The sequence below is a fragment of the Scylla paramamosain genome, chromosome 20 (genome assembly GCF_035594125.1).
Source record: "Scylla paramamosain isolate STU-SP2022 chromosome 20, ASM3559412v1, whole genome shotgun sequence".
Lineage (NCBI taxonomy): Eukaryota > Metazoa > Arthropoda > Malacostraca > Decapoda > Portunidae > Scylla > Scylla paramamosain.
This window is the reverse complement of record NC_087170.1, coordinates 1,690,870-1,705,605: the sequence shown is the minus strand read 5'-3', so window position 1 is coordinate 1,705,605 and position 14,736 is coordinate 1,690,870. Positions and strand designations below refer to the sequence as shown.

At 39.9% G+C, this 14,736-nt stretch overlaps 1 protein-coding gene across 1 annotated transcript; it reads left to right on the top strand.

Annotated features, from left to right (window-relative positions):
* The first annotated feature begins 360 nt into the window (after positions 1 to 360).
* LOC135110720 (uncharacterized) lies at positions 361 to 14,219 on the top strand. The gene is made up of 4 exons (XM_064023348.1): positions 361 to 406; positions 800 to 1,007; positions 13,016 to 13,172; positions 13,923 to 14,219. Exons 1-4 carry the CDS (start codon positions 361 to 363, stop codon positions 14,217 to 14,219), a joined length of 708 nt encoding a protein of 235 aa, XP_063879418.1.
* The last annotated feature ends 517 nt before the right edge of the window (positions 14,220 to 14,736 follow it).

Below are 14,736 nucleotides of genomic sequence, written 5' to 3'. Positions count from 1 at the left end.
TGAACCGTTCCCAGTCTGTCTTGTTCTAGGCGTAAATGGGAGTGGAAGGAGGGATAATAGGGGAAGTTGAAAGGACTAAGATAATGGGAATGTGGTTACTTGCTGTTAGAGGACCAGGCTTTATAGAGTAGTGAAGATAGTTCATTCTATTAGTGAGGATTATGTAGGGAGATGAGGATGAGAGGGGTTCATAGTAGGTTGGAAAGTCCGGTCCACTATGTTCAGCTGTTTAGTGTCTAATGTAGTCTAATAGGTCCCGATCTACTTGGTTAGTACTCACTGTTCCAAGAGTCGAGTGTTTGGCATTGAGGTCACCAACAATGAAAACTGGGTCTGTCGTCGAAGTCGTAAGAAGTCGGGATGAGGGCTCACAGGCGTCTGGTGTGGTATCGGCCACGGGACATCGGTAAGCTGCAATCTAACTGCCCGGAAATGCTAGCTGGGATTCTACGGACGGTAACTTCCTGGCCAATGAGCAGGGAGACCTTTCTGCTACAGAGGAATGGCGAGTGAGTGTGGTCGTGTCTACAAGTGACTATTGGTCCGCTGTCACCTGTACCCCCTTTACACCCAAAACATTACCTACTTAGCATTGAAAGTGCATAGAAACGACTGGGTATCGCTCCTTATATCCCATTTTATGCTTATGCTTCGAGGCCGCCCACCATATCTGTGACCATAAAAGACTCTTGACGGTAGTGGCATCCCGTGCCTCGAGGATTTAAACGGCAAATGTTAATGCCGTCGGAAGGACAGTGGCCAGCCAGCTACTCCCACTCTCACCACTGGCACCTCTCAGAACATGTACTGCTGTTCCGCTGCTTCCAGAAGGACACTCTCCATCTTCCATCTACCGGTAAGATCTTACTTCCGCTGGCTAAATCCACCAAGCAAAACACGCCTTCTGTAGCTGATTGCCCTCCCCCTCACCCCATGCTGGAGTGGCCTCCGCTCCGAACCCTCGGCCCCACCAGCCCACTGGCGGGCAGATTTCTCACCTTGATGAGGTGCTAATAAGATCTCATGAAGGCCATCGGTTCTTTATTCATCTGGACTAGGTGGCTAAAGACCTATATGCCTCCATTAATAGAAGGCAGTAGGCACCTGCCGAAACAATAATTACTCCCAGTGAGGTCTAAAGCACTGGGTCAGGGAGTGCTATGAACTTATCATTAAATCCAGCTGTGACCTCACTCAACGTTTCCCTTTGTGTCTCACAACACAAGGGGCGGTCACAGACTGCCCTCTAAAGACAACTCTCCACACAAAACTACAAGCACCTAATAACACATACACACCTTCACTCAAAAATTCAAAATGATCATGTCGACTCCTACACCAGCCTCGGAGTCCCCTTCTGGGGAGGGGGATCACAAATGTTCCCAGGTTGGACTGCTCTTCTGATAACGACCCTAAGTGTGTTGACACTCCCCTCAACTTTTCTTCATTAACTTCTGAAACATTCTCGGTCTAAGATCTGATTTTCAATCTGTACTTCATTTACCTTGATGAGAGCGGAGCGGGAGGCCTTCTCTCTATATTAAAGCTCCTTGTTCTTATGTTTCTTATATAAGTAACTTTATTAGTGAAAACGTATGTATTTTAAGATACACTAATTTGTGATTAATTATTCCTTTTAATTGTTATTTTTTTTCAGTATATACTATTTAAATTTACTATTTGGTGATGTATAATTCTAGTAAATATTATGTTTAAATGGTGGAAGTAAGAGAAATTGCCAGATTTATGATTTTTACATGTAAAATCAGTATGGTCTATTTTGTTACTTAAATTTAAAGGATTCTCAGCCTTATGTTTCTTTGATAAGTGACAGAAAAAAAAAAAATTATGTATTCTAAGATACACTAAATTGTAATTAATTATTCTTGTTTATCGTTATTATATTAAAGAGAGAGAGAGAGAGAGAGAGAGAGAGAGAGAGAGAGAGAGAGAGAGAGAGAGAGAGAGAGAGAGAGAGAGAGAGAGAGAGAGAGAGAGAGAGAGAGAACATAAGAACATAAGAAATAAGGGAAGCTGCAAGAAGCGACCAGGCTTACACGTGGCAGTCCCTGTATGAAACACACCTACCTATTTCCATCTGCTATCCCCATCCATAAACTTGTCTAATCTTCTCTTAAAGCTCTCTAGTGTCCTAGCACTAACTACATGATTACTGAGTCCGTTCCACTCGTCTACCACTCTATTTGAGAACCAATTTTTTCCTATCTCCTTCCTAAACCTAAATTTTTCAAGCTTGAACCCGTTATTTCTTGTTCTACCCTGGTTGCTGATCCTAAGAATTTTGCTTACATCTCCCTTGTTATAACTCTTATACCACTTAAAGACTTCTATCAGGTCCCCTCTTAACCTACGTCTCTCTAAAGAATGTAAATTCAACAGCTTCAACCTCGCCTCGTAAGGAATACTCCTCATCCCCTGTATCCTTTTAGTCATTTTCCTCTAGACTGATTCTAATAGACCTATATCTTTCCTGTAATGTGGGGACCAGAACTGCACCGCGTAGTCTAGATGAGGTCTGACCAGCGCCAAGTATAACTTTAATATTACTCCCGGCCTTTTACTTTTAACACTCCTAAAAATGAATCCTAGTACCCTATTTGCCTTGTTTCTGGCTTCTATGCATTGCTTCCCTAGACGGAGTTCAGAGCTAACTATAACTCCTAAATCTTTCTCGTACCCTGTACCTACCAGAGTTTGGTTGTCTAATGTGTACCTATTGTGTGGGTTTCCTCTACCTACGCTAAGCACTTTGCATTTATTGATATTAAATTGCATTTGCCATCTATCCGTCCATTCATTCATTCTATCTAAGTCTGCCTGCAAGGCGATGGCATCCGATTCTGATCTAATATTAATCTACCTATCTTTGTGTCATCCGCAAATTTACTAACATCACTACTAATTCCACTATCCAAGTCAATGATATACATTAGAAATAACAATGGCCCTAATACTGATCCCTGTGGCACCCCACTAATTACATGACCCCACTCGGATTTCGAGCCGTTTATTACCACTCTCTGTTGCCTGTCACTAAGCCATGACCCTATCCAGCCTAACACCTTCCCATCTATCCCGTGTGCCCTAACCTTTCTCAGGAGCCTTTGATGGGGTGAGAGAGAGAGAGAGAGAGAGAGAGAGAGAGAGAGAGAGAGAGAGAGAGAGAGAGAGAGAGCGAGAGAGAGAGAGAGAGAGAGAGAGAGAGAGAGAGAGAGAGAGAGAGAGAGAGAGAGAGAGAGAATTTTGAGGGGTAATGAAGCAGAGCAGGAGTTTGTATGTTTTCTATATGTGTGTGCCTTCATCATCATCATCATCTTTTCTTCTTCTTTTTCTTCTTCTTCTTCTTCTTCTTCTTCTTCTTCTTCTTCTTCTTTTTCTTCTTCTTCTTCTTCTTCTTCTCCTCCTCCTCCTCCTCCTCCATTCACTTCTGCTATCAGGTATGTCATTGTTCACTAGCCCTCCTCTTCCTCCTCCTCTGCTTTGTGACCTGTGCTCTCCGACTTCAGGATCCACTACTATAACCAGGAAAATATCACCATGCATTCTTGAACAGCCCATCAGCTATGTATTTTTATTTATTTATTTATTTATTTATTTTTTGTTATTAGATTCAATATTTTTTTTGTTTTGCGTCACTTTGCATAGTTACTCGGAACACAATTACATACATGTACACATCCACATTGATACACACCTTTATCACTAATATTTCTTCGTTGCCTGTAATTTACGTATTTGTTTTGTTCACTTATGTGAATTGTGTAGTGATTTATTTTTGTGTAGCTCAATATATTAAGTTATTCTCTTATACAGAAGGCACATACAACATACAGCTACATTCACCAGGGAAGTAAATTTTGACCACAGGTGACCCTTTTGACCTGATACCACTTCACCTCACCCGTTTATCGTTAAGTCGTTTTTTTTTTTTCTACTGAAAATCGTTAAGCCTGTAACTACTTCTTTGACCTCACGCGACGTCACCCGCGTGCCATTAAGGTCTTTTTTTTTTTTTATCAACTCAGGAACTCCTTAAGCCTGTAATTACTTCTACCTGCCTCACTCGTCACTGTGTCTGTACAAAGACACATTCAATCAGGAATGGAATTTAAATTCCATCAGGAATTTAAAATGCCATCTGCACTTAGAGCTTGTAATTCGTGTCTGGGAATATTCGTGAAACAGAATTACGACCTGTAGACTATGCGTAATGAAGGCACATATCAAGAAACTTGAAAACACTGTTCAGGCACTTCAGTCCTTTTATCTCATATAATACATGTCCAGACGTCCCTTCCTTTTCCGTCCACCCTTCTCACTCTACTTCCACTTCCCTCGCTTCCTCCTCCTGCTCCTATTCCCTTTTCATCCCCTCCTCCTCTATCTCATCTCCTTCCTTTTCGACTCCATCCTCCTCCTCCTCCTCCTCCTCCTCCTCTTCTTCCCCCCACCCTCCTCCTACTTCTCTTTCTCCTTCTCTTCTCTCTCCACTACCACTTCCTTTCCCTCCTCCTCCTCCTCCATCCTCCTCCTCTTCTTCCTTCTCTTACTCTTCCCCCTCCCTCCTCCTATTTTTTTTTCCTTCCCTTCTCTCTCCACTACCATTTCCTCTTCCTCCTCCTCTTCCTCCTCCTCCAATTCGTTTTCTCTAACTTTAGATCTTGTAATTCGTGTAATCTCCTCTCTTTCTTCCTCCTCTACTTCCTTCTCCTGCTCCTGCTTCTGCTCTCCTCCTCGTCCTCCTCTTTCTCCTCTTGCTTCTGCTCTCCTCCTCCTCCTCCTCACCCTCCTCTTCCTCCTCTTCCTCTCTGTCCACTATTTCCTTTATTCCTGTCGGAAAAGACGCTGCACCAGGAATAAAGCGTCAACTCCCTCGTGCGATGTATAACCGCTTCGATATCCTTTGCGAACTAAATGATGAAAATATGGGCACGAGGATTATCGGGGACTTGATTGTTCGGAAACCAATGACAGAATTTTGATCTCGTACCTCTGACCGTCGTAAAAGGCATTGTTTCCCCGAAGCGACCCAGGACGACATAACTATCGCAGTTGGTGACGTCACAAAAGACGCAAGCCAAAATACCCCGCCCCTCATCCACGCGGGGAACAAACGACTTGCAGAACACAACTTCGGAGGTTCTTCTCAGAAAGCACCAGAAATAAAAAAAAAATAATAATATATATATATATATATATATATATATATATATATATATATATATATATATATATATATATATATATATATATATATATATATATATATATATATATATATATATATATATATATATAATTTCTGGCATCCTTCCCAGAAGTGATACGGTTAAAACATTCTATGATAATAAATTCAGAACGAACTCGAGGTTCAACAGTCTATGCATAGAAGCTTATAAATCTCTAGAAAAAGTTCTATAACCAGATAACTCTTTTCAGAAATTGCGAATTACACTTGAATTCAGCAGGATCAGCGAAACTTAGACACCTCTTTCCCGATTCGGTAAATGACTACAAATAGAAAATTAAAAACGAGAGCCGAAAGGAACATTCAACAACAACGTAATAATTAATGATGAAAATGCTCCATCGGTCCGTGAGTCTCAAGTTTTATTATGTCAATGCACGTAGTTTGAGAAATAAGGATTAGGAAAAAATTAAGAAAATATCGTGTATATGGAGGATTACGATGTCATCGGAGTGATGGAATCTTTTTTTATTTATTTATTTATTTATTTATTTATTTATTTTATTTTATTTTATGTAGGAAAGACACCAGCCAAGGGCAACAACAATACAATAAGAAAAATAAAAATTGAGAAGCCGGTCCCCGAACAGGGCCCGAAGCCGTAGTCAAAAACCTCTCTCTTGAAAGAATTCAAGTCATAGGAAGGTGAAAATACAGATACAAACAGGGAGTTTCAGAGTTTACCAGAGAAAGGGATGAAAGACTGAGAATACTGGTTAACTCTTGCATTAGAGAGGTGGACAGAATAGGGTTGAGAGAAAGAAGAAAGTTTTTTACAGCGATGCCATGAGAGGAGGGGAGGCATGCAGTTAGCAAGATCAGAAGAGCAGTTAGCATGAAAATAGCGGTAGAAGATAGCTAGAGATGCAGCATTGCGGTGATAAGAAAGAGGCTGAAGACAGTCAGTTAGAGGAATCAGTTGATGAGACGAAAAGCTTTTGATTCCACCCTGTCTAAAAGATCGGTATAAGTGGAAACCCTCCAGACATGGGAAGAATACTCCATATATGGACGGATAAGGCCCTTCTACAGGGTTAGCAGCTGAAGGGGTGAGAAAAATGGCGGAGAGGTCTCAGAATACGTAACTTCATAGAAACTGTTTTAGCTAGAGATGAGAAGTGAAGTTTCTGGTTTAGATTATAAGAAAAGGACAAACAGAGGATGTTCAGTGTAGAAGAGGGAGACAGTTGAGTGTCACTGAAAAGAGAGGATAGTTGTCTGGAAGGTTATGTCGAGTTGATAGATGGAGGAATTGAGTATTTGAGGCATCGAATAATACCAAGTTTGTTCTCTCCCAATGAGAAATTTTAGAGAGTCAGGTGTTCTGTGTTTCCCTGCGTGAAATGCTTACTTCCTGAAGGGTTGGACGTCTATGAAAAGATCTGGAAAAGTACAGAGAGGTATCATCGGCGTAGGAGTGGATAAGAGAAGTTTGGCTTAGAAGCTCTTTAATAAATAATAGGAAGAGTGTGGGTTACAGGACAGAACCCTGAACCCTGCGTTGAATTTAGTCTCCACCTCCTCAACAAAATCACTGCATAAATAGGTAACATAAATGCCTCCTACATTAAAGTCAACTTTAAATCGGACAAATTTATAACTGGCGTTATTTACCGACAGCCAAGTCAGACTCAAACCATAGATAACCAACTATATGAACAAACAGAAATTTGTAACCAAAATATGTCAATTATGTGGGAGGACTTTAACTTACCATTTCACTTGTATAGTAACCTACAGGAAAGTACTCTACATCAATTTGTAACGCATCCAACAAGAGGTGAAAATATATTAGATCTTGTATTAGCAACAAATGGAAACATCCGTAAAAATATAGAAGTCGGACCAGCATTCGGCACCTGTGACCACCGGGTGATAAAATTCAGTATGGATATCAATAAATCTATAGTAAATGAAAGTAGAGAAAAGGTACCCGGCTATTCAAGGACAAATTTTAATAAATTAAGAAACATTCTGCCCATTTGTGATTTGCGATTGTTAAAAATTAAATTAAACAAAACACCAGGACCATAGAAAATTTTCCTGCAAATATTTAAGGAGGCTAAAAACGATCTTGCCAACCCTTTATTCATATTATTCAACAAGTCATTAAACACCCGACAAATTGAAATTTGAAAATTTGATTAATTTTAAAATTTGAATTAATTTGAAAATTTGTTAATATTACACCTACTTAAACAATAAAAATTGTGATAAATTTCAAGCTCATAATTACCATCCCATGAGTTTCACATCTGTAATGGGTAAGCTTATGGAAATCAATGATACGGGATGAAACAGTAGAATTCCTGGAAATTAACGATATTTTAAAGAACACTAAATATGTATTTAAAAAATAAAGGTTCATATTTAACGAGTTTGCTGGACTTTCTTTTTCACGTGTATGATATGTATGATAACACCAGGGCAGTAGATATAGTGTATTTTGATTTCCAAAAAGCACTTGATTCGCCTGCTACATAAAAATGAAACCTTACAGCATATCAGGGGACCTCGATGCGTGAATAGAGGATTAGCAGTAAGCAAACAGTGAGTAGTAATTAACAGTAATCCTTCAAACTGGATCAATATTATTAGTGACGTTGCTCAAGAATCAGTCTTGGGGCCAATCCCCTTCATGATATATATATATATATATATATATATATATATATATATATATATATATATATATATATATATATATATATATATATATATATATATATATATATATATATATATATATATATATATATATATATATATATATATATATATATATATATATATATATATATATATATATATATATGACATAGCCGGAGGGATCATAAGTAAATTTACAGATGACACTCAGGTTGCTAACAGGGCTGATTCACCAAACGAACATCAAATTTTACAAAAAGACATAGATATTCTCATTAAATGGTCTGAAAAGTGACTTATAAACTTTAGTTTTGATAATTGCTACGTATTACATATTGGAAATAGTAATCTGCAGTATAATCATAAAATGGGTAACACCCTAATCAAAAGTGTGGATGCCGAAAAGACATAGGAGTCTTAGTTTCAACAGATCTTAAACAAAACAAACATTGCACAGAAGTCATAAAAAAAATGCCAATAAACTAATAGGCTTCATAGGAAGATCTCTCACAGTGAATAATTTTAATTTTGGCCTTGTGCAACTCACTCGTACGTCCTCATCTTGAATACGACGTACACTTTTGGTCACCCTACTACCAAAAGGATATCGAGAAATCAGAAAAAAAAAAATACAACGTAGAATAACAAAAATTACCTTTAGGCTTCGCAGAAAACCCTACGAGGAACGCCTTAAAGAACTAAATCTATACTCCCTATCCAAACGCAGACTAGGAGGGGATCTGATATTGCTTTACAAAATTTTGAAGGACTTCACACATATAAGACCTGAACTCTTCCTAACACTCAACCAGTCTAATGTTACAAGAAAGAATAGCTTTTAAAATAGTAGGTAAGCGATTTTCAACAAATGAAGCCAAACATTTTTCTTCGATCGTGGCATAAATAATTGTAATTGTCTTCCATCAAGTGCCGTTAACTCAGATATTGTTGATTACAATCCCCGGTTGTTTTTGTCCATTTCTAAATAATGAGCAGCTTCACTCCTTACTATCTGTCATCTGATAGGTGTATATTTCACAAAGAAAGGGAAACTTTTGTTACGTAACAAATATTAAAGATTAAAATGAACTTGGTGGTGGCTTGTTCCTCTGCGACTTACTGCTGACCCCGTCATAGTAATGGTAAAAGGATTCAAGTCTTTGCAAAGTAACACTCCCATCAGTATTTGTTTTTTTTTTATGTAGGAAGGACACTGGCCAAAGGCAACAAACATCCATTAACAAAAATGCCCACTGAAATGCCAGTCCCATAAAAGGGTCAAAGCAGTAGTCAAAAATTGATGAATAAGTGTCTTGAAACCTCCCTCTTGAAGGAATTCAAGTCATAGGAAGGTGGAAATACAGAAGCAGGCAGGGAGTTCCAGAGTTTACCAGAGAAAGGGATGAATGATGGAGAATACTGGTTAACTCTTGCGTTAGAGAGGTGGACAGAATAGGGGTGAGAGAAAGAAGAAAGTCTTGTGCAGCGAGGCCGCGGGAGGAAGAGAGGCATGCAGTTAGCAAGATCAAAAGAGCAGTTAGCATGAAAATAGCGGTAGAAGACAGCTAGAGTTGATGAGACTTTATCCTTATCTGGAAGAGCAGTATGAGTGGGACCTCCCCAGACATGTGAAGCATACTCCATACATGGACGGATAAGGCCCTTGTACAGAGTCAGCAGCTGAGGGGGTGAGAAAAACTGGCGGAGACGTCTTAGAACGTCTAATTTAATAGAAGCTGTTTTAGCTAGAGATGAGATATGAAGTTTCTAGTTCAGATTATAAGTAAAGGACAGACCGAGGATGTTCAATGTAGAAGAGAGGGACAGTTGAGTGTCACTGAAGAAGAAGTGATAGTTGTCTGGAAGATTGTGTCGAGTTGATAGATGGAGGAATTGAGTTTTTGAGGCATTGAACAATACCAAGTTTGCTCTGCCCCAATCAGAAATTTTAGAAAGATCAAAAGTCAAGCGTTCTGTGGCTTCCCTGCGTGAAATGTTTACCTCCTGAAGGGTTGGACGTCTATGAAAAGACGTGGAAAAGTGCAGATGGTATCATCAGCGTAGGATTGGATAGGACAAGAAGTCTGGTTTAGAAGAACATTAATAAATGATAAGATGAGAGTGGGTAAAAGGACAGAACCCTGAGGAACGTCACTGTTAATAGATTTAGGAGAAGAACAGTGACCGTCTACCACAGCAGCAATAGAACGGTCAGAAAGGAAACGAGATGAAGTTACAGAAAGAAGGATAGAAGCCTTGGGAGAGTAGTTTGGAAATCAAAGCTTTGTGCCAGACTCTATCAAAAGCTTTTGATATGTCCAAGACAACAGCAAAAGTTTCACCAAAATCTCTAGAAGAGGATTACCAAGACTCGGTAAGGAAAGCTAGATCACCAGTCGAACGGCCTTTACGGAACCCATACTGGCGATCAGATAGAAGGTTGTGAAGTGATAGATGTTTAAGAATCTTCCTGTTGAGGATAGATTCAAAAACTTTAGATATGCAGGAAATTAAAGCAATAGGACGGTAGTTTAAAGAATTAGAACGGTCACCCTTTTTAGGAACAGGTTGAATGTAGGCAAACTTCCAGCAAGAAGGAAAGGTAGATGTTGACAGACAGAGCTGAAAGAGTTTGGCTAGTCAAAGTGCAAGCACGGAGGCACAGTTTCGGAGAACAATAGGAGGGACCCCATCAGGTCCATAAGCCTTCCGAGGGTTCAGGCCTGAAAGGGCATGGAAAACATCATTGCGAAAAATTTAATAGGTGGGATGAAGTAGTTGGAGGGTGGAGAGAGAGGAATAAGCCCAGAATCGTCTAAGGTAGAGATTTTAGCAAAGGTTTGAGCAAAGAGTTCAGCTTTAGAAATAGATGTGATAGCAGTAGTGCCATCTGGTTGTAAATAAAGGAGGGAAAGAAGAAGAAGCAAAGTTATTGGAGATATTTTTGGCTAGATGCCAGAAGTCACGAGGGGAGTTAGATCTTGAAAGATTTTTGACCCTTTCTGTTAATGAAGGAGTTTTTGGCTAGTTGGAGAACAGAGTTGGCATGGTTCCGGGCAGAAATATAAAGTGCATGAGATTCTGGTGATGGAAGGCTTAAGTACCTTTTGTGGGCCACTTCTCTATCATGTATAGCACGAGAACAAGCTGTGTTAAACCAAGGTTTAGACTGTTTAGGACGAGAAAGAGAGTGAGGAATGTACGCCTCCATGCCAGACACTATCACCTCTGTTATGCGCATAGCACACAAAGACGGGTCTCTGACACGGAAGCAGTTATCATTCCAAGAAAAATCAGCATAATATCTCCTCAGGTCCCCCCAACTAGCAGAGGCAAAACGTCAGAGGCACCTTCGCTTGGGGGGATCCTGAGGAGAGATTGGAGCGATAGGACAAGATACAGATATGAGATTGTGATCGGAGGAGTCCAACGGAGAAGAAAGGGTGACAGCATAAGCAGAAGGATTAGAGGTCAGGAAAAGATCAACAATGTTGGGTGTATCTCCAAGATGGTCAGGAATACGAGTAGGATGTTGTACCAATTGCCGGAGATGGAATCGTGGAGGATAGCAAAGTTGAAGGCTAGTTTACCAGGATGGTCAGTGAAGGGAGAGGAAAGCCGAAGCTGATGGTGAACATTGAAGTCTCCAAGAATGGAGATCTCTGCAAAAGGGAAGAGGGTCAGAAAGTGCTCCACTTTGGAAGTTAAGTAGTCAAAGAATTTCTTATAGTCAGAGGAGTTAGGTGAAAGGTATACAGCACAGATAAATTTAGTTTGAGAGTAATTCTGTAGTCGTAGCCAGATGGTGGAAAACTCGGAAGATTCAAGAGCATGGGCACGAGAACAGGTTAAGTCATTGCGAACATAAACGCAGCATCCAGCTTTGGATCGAAAATGAGGATAGAGAAAGTAAGAGGGAGCAGAAAAAGGGGCTACTGTCAGTTGCCTCAGACACCTGAGTTTCAGTGAGGAAAAGATGAGGCTTAAAAGAGGAGAGGTGGTCTTCTACAGATTGAAAATTAGATCTTAGATCGCGAATGTTGCAAAAGTTAATGAAGAAAAAGTTGAAGGGGGGTGTCATCTAGTTAAAAATACCTCAGTGAATAAAGAATTTAAAGAAGAGGGAATGCCTCATCAGATGACACAACTATCATGATAACATGTAGATAGCATGTAGTAGAAGTAGACTTCATCTGTCTACTTTCTTTTCAAAATTGCATGCTGTTTTTCTATACAACATGGTATCGTTTGTTTTTTCCTGCCAGCTTCGGATATAAGAATGGGGGGATGGGGAGGAGCCTTCTCCTGTGTCTTCTCCATCCTGTCTCTCTCACTAGTAGAGTAGAATAGTTATCCAAAAAGCCTTGTAAGGACCTCGGGGTCTGTTGTTGATTTTTTTTTCTTTGTATACCTCCTCCTTTGAAATAACTTATCCTTCATCCTTGAAAATCCATGCTCTCTCTCTCTCTCTCTCTCTCTCTCTCTCTCTCTCTCTCTCTCTCTCTCTCTCTCTCTCTCTCTCTCTCTCTCTCTCTCTCTGTCTCTTTCTCCAGTTATATAAGACAATCATAAGATATAAGGAAAATATCTTAAGAAAAAAAAAAAAAATATATATATATATATATATATATATATATATATATATATATATATATATATATATATATATATATATATATATATATATATATATATATATATATATATATATATATATATATATATTTTTTTTTCTTAAGATATTTTCCTTATATCTTATGATTGTCTTATATTCTTTTTTAATTGGCTGTATGACTTCGCCGAAGCTAGTCATTTTCGCTAGATCGCGATTTCGGGTCCTTGACCCTTCTTCAGTAGCGAAGATCTATCCTTGTTGAGGGTGTCGGAGAGAATGGCTCAAGCTGATTGCGGGGGTGTATTTATACCGGTAGGCTTGTCACCCCGCTGCGCGTCCTGGTCTCTGATTGGCTGACGGCTGTCGCGGGCTGTGCTGGGCTGCTATCCAAGCTGGGTCTTCGCGCGCTTGGTAATGCTTGTAGGTCTTCGGATTGTTGATTTAATGTAGTGTTTGTCTCTTTTATATATAGTGCTTCTAAGATGGGGTTACTGGCATAACAAGAAGCAACAAGAGGATAAGAAAGGGAATATCAACATCTTCTATAAAGCAACTTTCTCTACCGCCTACGAAGAAGATGAGAGGGCCATCACGCAGATTGTGAAGAGGAACATCAAGCCTTCCGACCCTGACAGACAAGTTAAACTGATCATTTATTACAACACCAAGAAAACCAACCATCTTCTTCTAAAAAATAACCCCTCAAAAGAGAAAGAGAGCCTTCAGAAGTCACATGTCATATATAGGTTTACGTGTAACCAAGGAAACTGTGAAGTCCTTCCCTCCACCTATGTTGGCATGACGACAACAAGACTCTCCCAACGACTAAATTTCCACCTTGCAACAGGAGCACCCAAGAAACATCTGAAGGAGAAGCATAACATAAACATCACAAGAGGAATGCTAGTAGATAAAACGGAGATCCTAACTACATGCCCAGACACCAGGCGTCTCCCCATCTTAGAAGCACTGTATATAAAAGAGACAAACCCTACATTAAATCAACAATCCGAAGACCTACAAGCATTACCAAGCGCGCGAAGACCCAGCTTGGATAGCAGCCCATCACAGCCCACGACAACCGTCAGCCAATCAGAGACCAGGACGCGCAGCGGGGTGACAAGACTACCGGTATAAATACACCCCCGCAATCAGCTTGAGCCATTCTGCACTGCACAATCAGTCACCAACACAAACCCCTCACCCATCAATCCGGAAACAGCAACAAAAATAATGTCATGCATGCTTCATGCACATCTGATCAATACAGCTAACCCAGGCTCTTATAATGATGAGTTCAACAGAGCCCTAGAACTCAACAAACTCCCAAAAATCGACCTCCCGAATAATCCACCTTCCAGCCTTATCCTCAGTTTTCAAAACCAACAGCAACAGCAGCAGCAGCAACAGCAACAACAGCAGCAACAGCAACAGCAACAACAACAGCAACAGCAACAAGAACAACAACACCAACAATATCAACAAGACACACAACACACAGTCATGGCTAACACACAACAAACACCACACTCACTTAACTCCTGCAAAACAGACAGGCACGAAACAATGCATACACAAGAAAACAACACTTCACATGACCCAAGCATGCTCCCACTGGAAAAAATCTCTGGTCAAGCCATAGGACTTCAGATCATCACCAAGAAAAGCAAAGGCTGGCCCAAATAAAAAACCTTTAATCTAGTTGACTTAAAACGGGGAATTGATTCTGGATTATATAAATACAGGTACACGAACCCGACATATACTGACCAAGAAATACTACTGTATATGATAAATAACGATATGGAGCTAACAAACTGCTGGTGTACTACTGACGACTCGCAGTTCGGTAAAATCCGTAACGGCTTACACCAAGAACTCACCCCGCCACCCACCAAAGCCCCCAAACACAAACACAGCAGACACAGACACTCCTCTAATTAAAGCAAGTACCCAGAATCAAACACCGTTACACACAAATCACTGGAACAAACACAAACTTCTCACATACAGACACATACACAAACATGGACACGATCACCATAATACAACATAACGTACATACATGGAAAACAAACAAATTCTTGTTAACTAACACATATTTACAGAACAACCCTGACATAATACTTCTGAATAGCACCGGGGTCAAGGACACAGAAACCGTAAAAATATACGGATATAATACTTACAAAATCAACAGTGA

Coding starts and splice junctions, on each gene's coding strand:
- LOC135110720 (XM_064023348.1), top strand. CDS start 361: ATGAGGGCTCACAGGCGTCTGGTGTGGTATCGGCCACGGGACATCG. Junction 407..799: donor GTATCGGCCACGGGACATCG/GTAAGCTGCAAT, acceptor GGCACCTCTCAG/AACATGTACTGCTGTTCCGC. Junction 13,173..13,922: donor CTTCCGACCCTGACAGACAA/GTTAAACTGATC, acceptor CAAAACCAACAG/CAACAGCAGCAGCAGCAACA.